General features: G+C 38.1%; 1 protein-coding gene across 1 annotated transcript in view; it reads left to right on the plus strand.

Moving 5' to 3' along the window:
* The first annotated feature begins 1,018 nt into the window (after nt 1–1,018).
* Nucleotides 1,019–17,500, plus strand: part of LOC137657252 (glycerol-3-phosphate dehydrogenase [NAD(+)], cytoplasmic-like) — a 158,437-nt gene continuing 141,955 nt past the window's right edge. Inside the window, exons 1-2 of the mRNA XM_068391590.1 lie at nt 1,019–1,149; nt 9,797–9,983. Of these exons, the coding sequence (XP_068247691.1) occupies nt 1,019–1,149; nt 9,797–9,983 (318 nt within the window). The remainder of the gene's footprint in view (nt 1,150–9,796; nt 9,984–17,500) is intronic.

Here is a 17,500-nt window from a genome sequence, read left to right on the forward strand (position 1 = left end):
GGAAGAAATATCCTTGGATGCAGAGGTAAAAGCCTGCATCATTGGATAAAGTACGGACTCAGTTGGGGGGATCAAGGGGTTGGACTATAGAAGATGAAGAGAAAAGGGAACTCTTTTTATTGAGGAGGAAATATCCTTGGATGCAGAGGTACAAGCCTGCATCATTGGATAAAGTACGGACTTAGTTGGGGGGATCAAGGGGTTGGACTATGGAAGATGAAGAGAAAAAGGAACTTTTTTTTTTTTGTTATTGAGGAAGAAATATTCTTGGATGCAGAGGTACAAGCCTGCATCATTGGATAAAGTACGGACTCAGTTGGGGGGATCAAGGGGTTGGACTATGGAAGATGAATAGAAAAAGGAACTATTTTTATTGAGGAGGAAATATCCTTGGATGCAGAAGTACAAGCCTGCATCATTAGATAAAGTATGGACTCAGTTGGGGGAATCAAGGGGTTGGACTATGGAAGATGAAGAGAAAAAGGAACTTTTTTTTTTTGTTATTGAGGAGGAAATATCTTTGGATGCAGAGGTACAAGCCTGCATCATTGGATAAAGTACGGACTCAGTTGGGGGGATCAAGGGGTTGGACTATGGAAGATGAAGAGAAGAAGAAACTTTTTTTTTATAGAGTAGGAAATATCCTTGGATGCAGAGGTACAAGCCTGCATCATTGGATAAAGTACGGACTCAGTTGGGGAGATCAAGGGGTTGGACTATAGAAGATGAAGAGAAAAGGGAACTCTTTTTATTGAAGAGGAAATATCATTGGATGCAGAGGTACAAGCCTGCATCATTGGATAAAGTACGGACTCAGTTGGGGGGATCAAGGGGTTGGACTATGCAAGATGAAGAGAAAAAGAAACTTTTTTTATAGAGGAGGAAATATCCTTGGATGCAGAGGTAAAAGCCTGCATCATTGGATAAAGTACGGACTCAGTTGGGGAGATCAAGGGGTTGGACTATAGAAGATGAAGAGAAAAGGGAACTCTTTTTATTGAAGAGGAAATATCATTGGATGCAGAGGTACAAGCCTGCATCATTGGATAAAGTACGGACTCAGTTGGGGAGATCAAGGGGTTGGACTATAGAAGATGAAGAGAAAAGGGAACTCTTTTTATTGAAGAGGAAATATCATTGGATGCAGAGGTACGTGCCTGCATCATTGGATAAAGTACGGACTCAGTTCGGGGGGATCAAGGGGTTGGACTATAGAAGATGAAGAGAAAAGGGAACTCTTTTTATTGAGGAGGAAATATCCTTGGATGCAGAGGTACAAGCCTGCATCATTGGATAAAGTACGGACTCAGTTGGGGGGATCAAGGGGTTGGACTATGATAGATGAAGAGAAAAAGAAACTTTTTTATAGAGGAGGAAATATCCTTGGATGCAGAGGTAAAAGCCTGCATCGTTGGATAAAGTACGGACTCAGTTGGGGAGATCAAGGGGTTGGACTATAGAAGATGAAGAGAAAAGGGAACTCTTTTTATTGAAGAGGAAATATCCTTGGATGCAGAGGTACAAGCCTGCATCATATATAAAGTACGGACTCAGTTGGGGGGATCAAGGGGTTGGACTATGGAAGATGAAGAGAAAAAGAAACTTTTTTTTATAGAGTAGGAAATATCCTTGGATGCAGAGGTACAAGCCTGCATCATTGGATAAAGTACGGACTTAGTTGGGGGGATCAAGGGGTTGGACTATAGAAGATGAAGAGAAAAAGAAACTCTTTTTATTGAGGAGGAAATATCCTTGGATGCAGAGGTACAAGCCTGCATCGTTGGATAAAGTACGGACTCAGTTGGGGGGATCAAGGGGTTGGACTATAGAAGATGAAGAGAAAAAGGAACTCTTTTTTATAGAGTAGGAAATATCCTTGGATGCAGAGGTACAAGCTTGCATCATTGGATAAAGTACGGACTCAGTTGGGGGGATCAAGGGGTTGGACTATGGAAGATGAAGAGAAAAAGAAACTCTTTTTATTGAGTAGGAAATATCCTTGGATGCAGAGGTAAAAGCCTGCATCATTGGATAAAGTATGGACTCAGTTGGGGGGATCAAGGGGTTGGACTATAGAAGATGAAGAGAAAAAGGAACTCTTTTTATTGAGGAGGAAATATCCTTGGATGCAGAGGTACAAGCCTGCATCATTTGATAAAGTACGGACTCAGTTGGGGGGATCAAGGGGTTGGACTATAGAAGATGAAGAGAAAAAGGAACTCTTTTTATTGAGGAGGAAATATCCTTGGATGCAGAGGTACAAGCCTGCATCATTGGATAAAGTACGGACTCAGTTGGGAGGATCAAGTGTTGGACTATGGAAGATGAAGAGAAAAAGAAACTTTTTTATTTTTATAGAGGAGGAAATATCCTTGGATGCAGAGGTACAACCCTGCATCATTGGATAAAGTACGGACTCAGTTGGGAGGATCAAGTGGTTGGACTATGGAAGATGAAGAGAAAAAGAAACTTATTTTTTTTTTTGTTATTGAGGAAGAAATATTCTTGGATGCAGAGGTACAAGCCTGCATCATTGGATAAAGTACGGACTCAGTTGGGGGGATCAAGGGGTTGGACTATGGAAGATGAAGAGAAAAAGGAACTATTTTTATTGAGGAGGAAATATCCTTGGATGCAGAAGTACAAGCCTGCATCATTAGATAAAGTATGTACTCAATTGGGGGGATCAAGGGGTTGGACTATGGAAGATGAAGAGAAAAAGGAACTTTTTTTTTTGTTATTGAGGAAGAAATATTCTTGGATGCAGAGGTACAAGCCTGCATCATTGGATAAAGTACGGACTCAGTTGGGGGGATCAAGGGGTTGGACTATAGAAGATGAAGAGAAAAGGGAACTCTTTTTATTGAGGAGGAAATATCCTTGGATGCAGAGGTACAAGCCTGCATCATTTGATAAAGTACGGACTCAGTTGGGGGGATCAAGGGGTTGGACTATGGAAGATGAAGAGAAAAAGGAACTCTTTTTATTGAGGAGGAAATATCCTTGGATGCAGAGGTACAAGCCTGCATCATTGGATAAAGTACGGACTCAGTTGGGGGGATCAAGGGGTTGGACTATGGAAGATGAAGAGAAAAAGAAACTTTTTTTATAGAGGAGGAAATATCCTTGGATGCAGAGGTAAAAGCCTGCATCATTGGATAAAGTACGGACTCAGTTGGGGAGATCAAGGGGTTGGACTATAGAAGATGAAGAGAAAAGGGAACTCTTTTTATTGAAGAGGAAATATCCTTGGATGCAGAGGTACAAGCCTGCATCATTGGATAAAGTACGGATTCAGTTGGGGGGATCAAGGGGTTGGACTATGGAAGATGAAGAGAAAAAGAAACTTTTTTTTTATAGAGTAGGAAATATCCTTGGATGCAGAGGTACAAGCCTGCATCATTGGATAAAGTACGGACTCAGTTGGGGGGATCAAGGGGTTGGACTATAGAAGATGAAGAGAAAAGGGAACTCTTTTTATTGAGGAGGAAATATCCTTGGATGCAGAGGTACAAGCCTGCATCGTTGGATAAAGTACGTACTCAGTTGGGGGGATCAAGGGGTTGGACTATAGAAGATGAAGAGAAAAAGGAACTCTTTTTTTATTGAGGAAGAAATATCCTTGGATGCAGAGGTACAAGCCTGCATCATTGGATAAAGTACGGACTCAGTTGGGGGGATCAAGGGGTTGGACTATGGAAGATGAAGAGAAAAAGGAACTCTTTTTATTGAGGAGGAAATATCCTTGGATGCAGAGGTACAAGCCTGCATCATTGGATAAAGTATGGACTCAGTTGGGGGGATCAAGGGGTTGGACTATAGAAGATGAAGAGAAAAAGGAACTCTTTTTATTGAGGAGGAAATATCCTTGGATGCAGAGGTACAAGCCTGCATCATTTGATAAAGTACGGACTCAGTTGGGGGGATCAAGGGGTTGGACTATGGAAGATGAAGAGAAAAAGGAACTCTTTTTATTGAGGAGGAAATATCCTTGGATGCAGAGGTACAAGCCTGCATCATTGGATAAAGTACGGACTCAGTTGGGAGGATCAAGTGGTTGGACTATGGAAGATGAAGAGAAAAAGAAACTTTTTTATTTTTATAGAGGAGGAAATATCCTTGGATGCAGAGGTACAAGCCTGCATCATTGGATAAAGTACGGACTCAGTTGGGAGGATCAAATGGTTGGACTATGGAAGATGAAGAGAAAAAGAAACTTTTTTTTTTCTTTTTTTTTATAGAGGAGGAAATATCCTTGGATGCAGAGGTACAAGCCTGCATCATTGGATAAAGTACGGACTCAGTTGGGGGGATCAAGGGGTTGGACTATGGAAGATGAAGAGAAAAAGGAACTTTTTTTTTGTTATTGAGGAAGAAATATCCTTGGATGCAGAGGTACAAGCCTGCATCATTGGATAAAGTACGGACTCAGTTGGGGGGATCAAGGGGTTGGACTATGGAAGATGAAGAGAAAAAGGAACTATTTTTATTGAGGAGGAAATATCCTTGGATGCAGAGGTACAAGCCTGCATCATTGGATAAAGTACGGACTCAGTTGGGAGGATCAAGTGGTTGGACTATGGAAGATGAAGAGAAAAAGAAACTTTTTTTTTATGGAGGAAATATCCTTGGATGCAGAGGTACAAGCCTGCATCATTGGATAAAGTACGGACTCAGTTGGGAGGATCAAGTGGTTGGACTATGGAAGATGAAGAGAAAAAGAGACTTTTTGTTATTGAGGAGGAAATATCCTTAGAGGAGAAGTACAAGTCTGCATCATTGGATAAAGTACGGACTCAGTTGGGGGGATCAAGGGGTTGGGCTATAGAAGATGAAGAGAAAAAGAAACTTTTTGTTATTGAGGAGGAAATATCCTTAGAGCAGAAGTACAAGCCTGCATCATTGGATAAAGTACGGACTCAGTTGGGAGGATCAAGTGGTTGGACTATGGAAGATGAAGAGAAAAAGAAACTTTTTTTTTTTTTTATAGAGCAAGAAATATCCTTGGATGCAGAGGTACAAGCCTGCATCATTGGATAAAGTACGGACTCAATTGGGAGGATCAAGTGGTTGGACTATGGAAGATGAAGAGAAAAAGAAACTTTTTTTTTTATGGAGGAAATATCCTTGGATGCAGAGGTACAAGCCTGCATCATTGGATAAAGTACGGACTCAGTTGGGGGGATCAAGGGATTGGACTATGGAAGATGAAGAGAAAAAGAAACTTTTTTTTTATAGAGTAGGAAATATCCTTGGATGCAGAGGTACAAGCCTGCATCATTGGATAAAGTACGGACTCAGTTGGGAGGATCGAGTGGTTGGACTATGGAAGATGAAGAGAAAAAGGAGTGTTCCTCAACTTTAGGTATGACAATCAACTTATTCCCTTCATATCCTCTATCCATGACTTCATTAAAGTGTTCCATTCAACGTTGCCTTTCTTCATCTTTTGTTGTTATAACTGATCCCTCCCTCTTTTCAAAGGGTATATGTTTCTTCTATGCCGCAGTAGATATTTTATTAATAAATCAATTAGCAATTCTTACACCATAGCCTCTTATCGTATTCATAACTTCGTCAGCCTCCTCTGCTCTCCTGTTTAGATACTTCCTCCAGTGGCTTTTCTTTTTACTTCACCATCAGTACTGGAATCTTTAGCATGCTCTATCTTGTAATTTTCATTATTTTCTCAAAAACTCTCAACAATCAATTTCTGTCTTTATCTCCTTTTCATGGTATTCTAAGTAGCATCTGATACACACACACACACACACACACACACACACACACACACATATATATATATATATATATATATATATATATATATATATATATTTATATATATATATATATATATATATATATATATATATATATATATATATATATATATATATATATATATATGGGAAGAGAGAGAGAGAGAGAGAGAGAGAGAGAGAGAGAGAGAGAGAGAGAGAGAGAGAGAGAGAGAGAGAGAGAGAGAGAGAGAGAGAGAGGACTCCTAGCTTGAGTTTACGAAAGATTATTCAGTCGGGTCATAATATATTTCAAAACTAAACATAGATACTTTTTGTCAACAAGTTGTTTGTGAGAATGGCATAGTAAATAACACAACAAATATACCATATAATTATAAGTTAGAATAATTATAATGATAAAATTAAGATCTGCAGAAATTATACTGAATATACGTTCATCCATAATTTTTCGTGGTTCCACTACCATTACACCCCTTACAGCTCTAACAAGTACTTCCCCGACCCACCGTCGTCCTCCTCCCGCCCGTTGGCCTCCCTCCTAACAGCCAAACTCTTCTACAGCTGAAATTCTGGAATCTATAGATATTGGGGGTGACAGAGGGCGACTGGAGACGATAGGACATTTGCTTTTGACTGTACAAACCAACCAAATTTATGACGAATGAATAGCCAACTAACTAATTTAAGTAGATAAATAGATAAATATATATATTTTATGTAAGACAAAGGAATTTTGATCATGATAGCAAAAACATACCAAAATTGATTGGAAACGTAATACTTGTGAACGAATATCCTCAATTAAGACATAATGATTGTGAATAAACTATATATGAGAAGTGATAAGAAAAATAACATAAAAGAGGAAATACTTCAAGAATAATAACAACGTTAAAATAGATTAGTCATTCATAAACTATGAAACGGGACTTATGTCAACCTGTTTAACCGAAAAACATTTTTTTATACCGACATTTTGGCAATGTCTATGCAGGTCGCATAAGATTTTTCATAATTCTTATCATCTTTTACATTCCATTCAGATCTTCCCGGACAGTTCCATCCTGTTCGTAATACTAGGCATGCAGTTAATTCTAATAGTTAGGCCTCTTCCATCATGAGGCTCAATACTACACAGTATTTTAGAAAGTTTATTCCAATTGTGACCAAGTTGTGGGATGATCTTCCTAATTGGGTATTTGAATCCGTAGAACTTCAAAAGCTCAAACTTGCAGCCCATATTTTTATGTTGAGCAGGCTGATATGTCCTTTTATAGTTCATATAAGAAATATCTGTTTTTATGTGACTGTTTTCTAAAATATTCTGCTTTAATTGTTCATTATTCCTCATATCGTTTATTTATTTCCTTATATCCTTTCCTCCGGCGTCAATGACCTCAGATGTCAGGATGCCTGAAAACTTTAAATCAATCAATCAATCAGTATCCTTTCCTCCCTGGGCTATTGTGGAGCCCTTTGGTGAATAGCATCTTGCTTTTCCAACTAGAGTTGTAGCTTAGCTAATAATAATAATAATAATAATAATAATAATAATAATAATAATAATAATAATAATAATAATAATAATAATAATAATAATAATAATAATAATAACAGTTTTGTTAAAAATAATGGCTGCCTCAGTTGCATTGATCTTATACTCTGTCTTCTCAATGGCTCTTATTATCTTCTTCTCATGATTACTGCATACAGCCAGTAATGAGGAAAAAAGTCATCTTTCATGGTGGGTAGTCAAATTCAGGAATAGCCTACTTGGCGAATCAAGGTTTTAATGTAAAGTTTACAGGTTGGGTAAAATAATACAGTGAACAAGCTACGCATTTTGGGAGTGCTATCTCCCTTCCTCGGGCTTGAGTGGTGGAAATAATGATAGCTACGTCCTCATATATGGAAATTCTGGCTTAGGCAGAGAGGCGGCGAATTTACATTGGCTGCCTCGGGTGTCGAGGTTGGAGTAAATAGTGGGATAGGTAGAATGGCGGGTCCTCATTGGCTAAGCCGCTCGCCGAGAGTGGCTGTAGTTCAGTCAGACTGCCTTCTCACTCACTCATGGGTGATGAGTTGCCATCTTGTCCTCCAAAAGCTGGGCTCTGATTGGTGGGAGCGCTCGCCGAGGGGGTATCAAGACTAGGCAAGCTGTCCAGTCGCTGATCAAAGTTGTCTTGGTCGGTAGTGTCTTGATCAGTAGAGTTGTCTTGGCTGGAGATCTCATGGTTTTTAGGGTTACTCCTCAGTATTTTGTTCTTTCGACAGGAGGGGAAAAGTAACATTTCGTGGGTAGTGTTAAGTGCTGGTTATTCTCTCTTTATAGGTAGACCTTCAAGTATTCAAAGTTTTTTCTATCTGGAGCACGACCAATTATCTTAGTGTTCTTTATTATTTCCTCACGTTTAATGTTGTTATGAACGTGGAGGGCATGAGATCTTATGGCATCCTGGAACAGGAAATAAATAGGAATAGACCACATTGGTCTGCCTAAGGATGTCCTGAGTTGGTAGGGCTGCATTGTCCCTATTGTTGAGGACCTCATCTTGGTGGTCTCATAATAAATAATCAGCTTAACCTCTGTGTTTTCATCCACCAGGTGTCCATTGCTAGCTTGATCTCTCGGCTAACTTGCCTGTTAGAGTAGACATTGTTTACCAGGACCTGAACGACTTGGTCGAGTTCTTGATGTGTGTCAGCCCAAAAGGAGCAGTGGGAAAGGGCCCTACAGACATAGGCTTTGATGGTGGAGGCCTTGTACCTGGAAGGTCATTAACTGTCTTTGTTTAAGCATAAACCAAGGTTAGTAGGCTTAATTTAGACATGGGTATCAAATTCGGTAAGGTTGGGAGAGATGAACACATCAAGGAATGGCAGCCGGCCATCGTTGCTATGCTTGACATTAAACTTCAGAGAACTGCACCCCTCAAATGTCCTACTGAGAGTCTCAATGTCCTGGGTAGAAGGGGCCATGACAAAAGTATCCTCTATGTATCTCGCGTACTCATCTGGATGACGTATTCATGAGAAAACCCTCTCTTCAACAACTCCCATATAAAAGTTGGCTAAGAGCACACCAAGGGGAAAGCTCATCGCTACACCATCCTTCTGTATGTATATGTGGCCCATGTGGGTGGTAAAAGAGGCCCTCTTCGTACATATTTCAAGCATGGTGCAGAGGGCCTCCTCAGGAATGTACGGGTAATAGTAGATGGGTCCCTGTAGACTCTTTCCAGGATCAAGTCGATGGTCTCTCCAACAGGTACGTTTGTAAAGAGGGACTCCACGTCTAGGCAAGCGATGGTGCCACTGCTGAGGAATCTTTTCAGCTTACTGAGGAACTCAGCAGATGAGGCGACGCTGTACTTGTCCGGAACATAAGGAATCAAAAGGCTGTTGAGTCTTTTTGCCAGGTGGTATGTCGGCATTAGGCACTGGCTAATAATAGGTCTGAGTGGTTTGCCGTTCTTATGTCTTTACATTACCATACAGGTAACCAGGGCTAAAATTCCCTGTGATAATCTGGAAGTGGATGGCGTTTGTGGCTGCATTGATGGTTTCAATAGTCTTATTAGCTTCTCTCTTGATCTCCTCTATAGGGTTGTAGGAGAGCTTTTCAAACTTGGAAGAATCACCTAGTATCATGTAAAGTTTCCTGTGATACTCTTCCGTGTCTATCAAGACAAAGGCAGCAGTCTTGTCAGCTCTCCTCATGGTCACATGGGCCTCCTTCCTCAGCTCCTTGGCTGCCTCCCTCATGTCAGTGAAGATGATGCCACTGGTGTATCGTCCACGATCCGTAAGAGCTTCAGCCAAGAGCAGGGGCTGGAGGTCATCAGTAGTTCCTAGGGCCCCTTTCTCCTAGTGACTGAGGATAGAGTCAATTAAAAGTTCGACTTCTAGCCTCTTGTCTGTTGGTTTGGGGCGTGATATGAAGTGACAGTTGAGTCCCATCCGGAGGATTTCCTCTCGGGTGGCAGTAGCGGTATAGGATGAAATATTGATATAGTTCTGCTTGGTTTCAGGTATACGGAGTTTGCCTCCATTAATGTCAATAAGCTTCTTGTGAATAGTCTGCCACCTCTTAGCCCAATAAATAGTGCAGATAGCCTGGCAAATGTTGTCCGGGTATGCCAAGCTGTTTTTGGCAAGGTGGACAGGTTCTTCTTGATGGTCGTCTCCATTGTCGTCACTAAAAGCATCAATGGTAATGTTGGTATCATCAAGGGTTACAGTTTCCACATCTGATCGGCAGGGATTCCTTTTGATGTTTTCCTATTCCTCCACAATGCGGCTCAGGTGCTCCAAGAGTTCTCCTTTCACCTTATTCTTGTTGCAAAGTTGTCTCTGGAAGAGGGTCCTTCAGTAGGGCACTGGTCCTTGGGTCATCTCGGGCTGAGGGGTCGTGCAGTCTGAAGTTTGTATATTTTCATATAAGATCTCATGCCCTCCACGTCCATAAGAAAAACATTAAATATGAGGAAATAATCAAGAACGCTAAGATAATTGGCCGTGCTCTAGATAGCAGAAGACTTCGAATACTTGAAGCTCTACTTATACGGAAGAGAAAACCGGCACTTAACACTACCCAGGAAATGTTCCTTCTCCCCTCCTGTCGAAGGAACAACACACTTAGGAGTAACCCTACAAACCATGAGATCTCCAGCCAAGACAACTTTACTGATCAAGGCAACTTTGATCAGCGACTGGATAGCCTGCCTAGTCTTGATACCTTCTCGGCAAGCGCTCTCATCAATCAGAGCCCAGCTGCTGGAAGACAAGATGGCGACTCATCACCCATGAGTGAGTGAGAAGGTAATCTGACTGAACTACAGCCGCTCTCGGCGAGCGGCTTAGCCAATGAGGACCCGCCATTCTACCTATCCCACTATTTACTCCAACCACGACGCCCAAGGCAGCCAATGTAAATTCGCTGCCTCTCTGCCTAAGCCATAATTGCCATATATATGGACGTAGCTATCATTGTTTCCACCACTCAAGCCTGAGGAAGGGAGACAGTACTCCCAAATGCGTTGCTTGTTCACTGTATTATTTTACCTGACTTTTAAATTTTACCTAACTTGTAAACTTTACATTAAAATTTTGATTAGCCGAGTATTCCTGAATTTGACTACCCACCATGAAAGATGACTTTTGCCCAATTACTGGCTGCATGCAATAATCCTGAGAAGAAGATAATAAGAGCCATTGAGAAGACAGAGTATAAGATTAATGCAACTGAGGCAGCCCTTATTTTTAACAAAACTTGCCTGAAAGAGGGTCTACTACCCAAGAATAATAATAATAATAATAATAATAATAATAATAATAATAATAATAATAATAATAATAATAATAATAATAATAATAATAATAATAATAATAATAATAATAATAATCCTATGTCTAGTCCTTTAAAAGGGGTTGTCAATGACCCTAGTCATCTTAATTCACGCTAGGTCATTTAAACAAATAAATAAATAAATCTGCTCATGAGGTCACACCATTTCAAATATCATAGGTGATCATTTGTAGTCACTGTGACATGTGTTAAATACAGATTAAATCTATCTATTTTATGCTATAGGATATGTGAAAACGGTTTGTTTTGAAATATCAAATATTAATGTTAAGATTAAAACATTGTAATGAGTTATAACTCAAAGTTGTATCTAGAATAGGGGTATCTGGTAGTCTCAGGCGTGCATATTGCGTGATGTAGTTTTTCCCTGAACTTTCGAGAAAACTAGTCCCGGTATAAAAGAAAACTGGTGACGTGTTTGGAGGGGAGACTATTTCCACCCATCGTTAGGTTAGGCCTGATTTTGTGGAGACATTTCTCTGACACCTGTGACGAAAGCTGCTCTTTAATTTCTTTACGGCGCTACTAGTTTTTAGGAGAAGATAAGGAATTTTCTGAAAATCGAATATTATCAGAAGCTGTATTCATGATTGCCATCTCTTTTTATCTGAAAGTCCCTTCTAGAACTTTGCTGTTGACCTGTGGGAATATATTGTTTCCTGTTGTCTTCCGAGTCTCAAAAATCATAGAGACTGATAAACCACAGGCCTGTATCAAGCTGTTATTATCTTTATTTATTTGCAAAAATTGAGTAAATTTATCAATTGGTGATTTGTGAGTATTTTATGAATCTTGTTAGATATTGTAAATAAGATTAGCAATAAATATAGTTATTGTTATGTTTGTTGGCTATTATTTTCTTTTACTGTTACTGTTTGCTATTTTTCATTATAAATCAATTATTATTATTATTATTATTATTATTATTATTATTATTATTATTATTATTATTATTACTATCCAAGCTACAACCCTAATTGGAAAAGCAAGATGCTACAAGCCCAGGGGCTCCAATAGGGAAAAATAGCCCAGTGAGGAAAGGAAATAAGGAAATAAATAACTGAAGAGAACAAATTAACAATAAATCATTCTAAAAAAAAAGTAATATCAAAAGAGATATATCATATATAAACTATTAACAACGTCAACAACAAATATGTCATATATAAACTATAAAAAGACTCATGTCCGCCTGGTCAACAAAAAAGCATTTGCTCCAACTTTGAACTTTTGAAGTTCTACTGATTCAACAACCCGATTAGGAATATCATTCCACAACTTGGTAACAGCTGGAATAAAACTTCTAGAGTACTGCGTAGTATTGAGTCTTATGATGGAGAAGGCCCGGCTATTAGAATTAACTGCCTGCCTAGTATTACGAACAGGATAGAATTGTCCAGGGAGATCTGAATGTAAAGGATGGTCAGAGTTATGAAAAATCTTATGCCACATGCATAATGAACTAATTGAACGACGGTGCCAGAGATTAATATCTAGATCAGGAATAAGAAATTTAATAGACCGTAAGTTTCTGTCCAACAAATTAAGATGAGAATCAGCAGCTGAAGACCAGACAGGAGAACAATACTCAAAACAAGGTAGGATAAAAGAATTAAAACACTTCTTCAAAATAGATTGATCACCGAATATCTTAAAAGACTTTCTCAATAAGCCAATTTTTTGTGCAATTGAAGAAGACACAGACCTTATATGTTTCTCAAAAGTAAATTTGCTGTCGAGAATCACACCTAAGATTTTGAAAGAGTCATACAAATTTAAAGAAACATTATCAATACTGAGATCCGGATGTTGAGGAGCCACCGTCCTTGACCTACTTACAATCGTACTTTGAGTTTTGTTAGGATTCAACTTCATACCCCATAATTTGCACCATGCATTAATTTTAGCTAAATCTCTATTAAGGGATTCACCAACCCCAGATCTACATTCAGGGGATGGAATTGATGCAAAGAGAGTAGCATCATCTGCATATGCAACAAGCTTATTTTCTAGGCCAAACCACATGTCATGTGTATATAGTATGAAAAGTAATGGGCCAAGAACACTACCCTATGGAACACCGGATATCACATTCCTATACTCACTATGGTGCCCATCAACAACAACTCTTTGAGATCTACTACTTAAAAAATCAATAATAATGCTAAGAAACGACCCACCCACACCCAACTGTTTCAGTTTGAAAACAAGGGCCTCATGATTAACACGGTCAAAGGCAGCACTAAAATCAAGGCCTATCATACGAACTTCCCGACCACAATCAAGGGATTTCTGTACTGCATTGGAGATTGTAAGAAGGGCATCACATGCTCCAAGGCCTTTCCGAAAACCAAATTGCAAACTAGGGAATAGATGATTACCTTCAGCAAACCTATTAAGACGTTTTGCCAGAAGACGTTCAAAAACTTTAGATAATATGGGAGTTATGGAAATTGGGCGGTAATCAGTGGGACTTGAGCTACCACAAACACATTTACATAGAGGAGTAACATTACCAATTCTCAAACAAGTGCTAAAAGCTCCTCTTCTTGCTAACTTGCGTAAAATAACAGATAACTTTGGAGCTAAGAAATCTGCTGTCTTTATAAAAAACAAAGGAAAAATACCATTAGGGTCTACACCTCCATAAGCATCAAGGTCCATCAACAGAGCTTTAATCTCACGAGATCGAAAAGCTAAACTAGTTAGTTTAGCCTCATGAAAACAGGAATGAGGAAGTTCAAGTTTTTCATTACTCTGTTTACTGTCAAAAACATCAGCCAAAAGAGTTGCCTTTTCCTTTGGACAGTGAGTGATTGAGCCATCTGCTTTAAGTAAAGGAGGAACTGTTGCATCTACACCAAAGAGTGCAGATTTAAGGGTAGACCACCATTTATGTTCCTGAGTTGTACCAGAGAGGGTTTCTTTTATGATTAAATTGTACTCCTTTTCAGTTGAGGCATAAACTCTCTGAGCAAAAGCTCGAAGCTGAGTATAGTTGTTCCAGGTCAAATCTGATCTGTTACCCTTCCAAAGGTGATAGGCCTCCTGCTTCTCCAAATAAGCACGTCTACAATCATCATTGAACCACGGTTTGTCCTTCATTCGGTACCTTAGCACACGAGAAGGGATACGCCTATCAATTATGTCGACTAGATTCTCATTCAAAGGGACAACAGGATCTACACTATTATATAATTGTGACCAATTCAAGCATAAAAGATCATGCAAAATCCCATTCCAGTCTGCTTGAGATTTCATATAAATTTTACAGGAATATGATATATCAGGGACAGGCTGCTCAGTCTTCACTAATAATGAAATCAAGGCATGATCAGAAGTCCCGACTGGAGAACCAACCTTACTAGTTATAACGCCGGGGGAGTCAGTGTATACGAGGTCCAAGCAATTACCAGACCTGTGAATAGCTTCGTTTATGATTTGCTCACAGCAAACAAGACGCTGAAGTAGATTTAGCACCGCACGTAAGATGATATCTGCATATTTTTTTCCCTCTTGATCTTGTAAAGTTTCTAAATCAAACTTTTAATTTCGTGGACTATTGTTATAAGGCTACTCTCACTACAATGCCTGTGGATTGTTATGATTTACTAATTCTTCTAGGTTCCAATTCATTTGTAGGATTCACAAATAGTTTTCTATCTGTGAACCATCATTGTCCATTTCATCAAGCTATCATGAGAGTTAAGTTTGAATTTTTGCAATGCTACTTTTAAATGTCACAACCATTCTCAAACACGGTATATTTCTGAAAATAATTGTTTGCGTGTTTTCTTGTTCAAATCTATTTATTGTTACTTGTATCAATATTTTACCAGAGTTTTATTTTTACAATTTTTCGTTTTATATTCTACAGGGGCTTGTCCATTGAGCAACTGGCTTGTGAAATATACAATTTGTAATAAAATGGTTATTATATGGATTTTGATATGCTTTATCTTTTTTTAAAACCACTTAAGGATATAAGAATTACCATGCGATATAACTATTAATAAATCTTGAATGTAGAAAATATCTGAAAACGTTATTAATAAATGTCCTATTGTAAATAGTTTGATTTGTGTTATCATCACTGATCTCTCAGTAATCTAAAAGATTTATAAAATTGTTGCTATCCATGGTGATTAAAATTTTGATTTGTTCAGGCATGAAATAGAACACAGGTAATGAATAGGCTAAGTGAGTGGAAAAGAGTAAACGAAATGCCTTCTGTTTAGAAAGCTTTAAAGTAATAATAATAAAGTTGTAAGTTGTCTAATTTTTAGTTATAGACATATTAAGCTTGATTCATTCAAGATCATATACTATTCTAGGCTTTAACAATAATGATGTTTATCGGCATAGTCATTATACATAGGCTACACATACGCGTGTCTTCTACAAAGTGAAGCATGATGTGATCTTTAAAACTACATAAGTCTACCAGATATAATTTCGTAGTTTTCTATAAATACTTTGGATATTTAAGAAAACGTGACAAACCATTCCTTATAAAATCTAAAATAAGATAATTCTACTTTACAGTACTTTGACCAGGATTCTTTCAACCTACTTCTAACAGACGCTAAATAAACAGAAAACATAATGAATTATTACTGATAAATATCAGGGTGATTTGAACCAGAAATATTTTTATGGTTTTACAGTAGAGCCTAAACCTTGTTTCAGTTATTTTGTATAGATTTAGGTTAACAGCCTTTAAAGAACGGACACTAAGAAATATACTCATTATGATATTTGTGTATTGTATGAATAGTTCACTAGAATCAGTTACGATTATCATGAAGCCGAGCTTTGCTGATGAGACAATAACAGTCTGCACTGAACTAATGATTATTTTTTAATCACAACTTTCATTGTACTTTAACTATATTTTTGAGCATGGTGATATTCAACACATTGATCATAAGAATTAATATTGAACATACCATTCTCAATAATCCTCGAATTAATCTTAGCTAATTCAAACAAATATGGATCCTCTTAAGTACCGTTTTATATGCCTGGGAGCTTTTCTAGTTCTATATGTTCTCTATGCTTCAGCTGTCCCACAGGTTATACAAAGCGTTTGTATTACTTTTACTGTTGCAGAACGAAAAACAATAAAATTTTCTTTTAATATAACACATAATCAAATATCAATTATGCTAAACTTTTTTATATCAGAATAATACTTTTTCATTCAAACGTATATTAAAAGAGCATTCTAAAAAATATCGTAAAAATATGGATGTTTAAAACAATAAAATGTATATATTGTATAGATTTCTTTGCAACGTCCGAATCTAATTAAGTTCATAGTATATGAGAAACGGTAGACAGTTTTCAGTCTTTTCCAAAAATGCATCAATATATAAATATAAATCATTATAAGTGAAAACTAAATTTTGCCATATTATGAAATGGTCCGCGTTTATGAAACGTTTCTATTTTGCAATTACAGCATAATACAAGCACAATATCTATCGGCTAACTATGCTAAAAAGCTATAGTAGGCAACACGTATTTTTGAGAAACAAGGAAATGTGTATGCAGTATTATGATTATATCAAATGATCAGGTGTCTTGTGACAACACTCAAACATTATAAGATTAGAGATTAGAGCGATTCGTACGAACCAGTGGAAACTGCCGCCAAATGTGTCGTCTGCTTGTGTTCCAAAGTACGTTTCACGAGGAATATTTTAACCAAAACATAATTCCTACAATATCCTTTATCGTGTGTGATCCTCTACCACGGCTTGCAGATGAAGATCCTCACACCTGAGAAGCATTTCAGTAAATATTAAAAGAAATGTTATTTATGGCTAATGTTGGGTTGTTGAGATTTGGTCGGTGTCTTACTAGTTCTGCCGTGGGTCGCTTCAGTTGTGTCTCGCCAAGTGTGGTGCGTGGATGTGTCCCCAGCAAGGTTGTAACATTCAGTCGTGTTGTTAACCTCTCTACAGCGATGAGTACCCCGAAGAAAATATGCATTGTTGGATCGGGAAATTGGTGAGCCTTTCTTGTCGAACCAATAATAATTTACTAATGCATGTTATTAGTAGAGTAGTTTATTAATTCTGAGAACAATTTCTGCTAGATCAAAGCTTTGCAGTCAGCTGATATTATCCATTTTAAACATCATCGCTTTTAGGTAATACACCCGCCTTTGATGCCAAGTATTTAGCACTGTCTAAACCTTAAGATTATATCTAAATCGATGTCAAATGTAATAAAATTTTTCAATTGGACAAAGCTCATTCTACCTTACATTTGCATGGTTATCGATTTCGGCAAAATTTTGTGAATGACACTTCGTAATGTTATCGTATTTTTAACAGCATAAATTACGGCAATTAGACGA

Source organism: Palaemon carinicauda, chromosome 18 (assembly GCF_036898095.1).
Source record: "Palaemon carinicauda isolate YSFRI2023 chromosome 18, ASM3689809v2, whole genome shotgun sequence".
Lineage (NCBI taxonomy): Eukaryota > Metazoa > Arthropoda > Malacostraca > Decapoda > Palaemonidae > Palaemon > Palaemon carinicauda.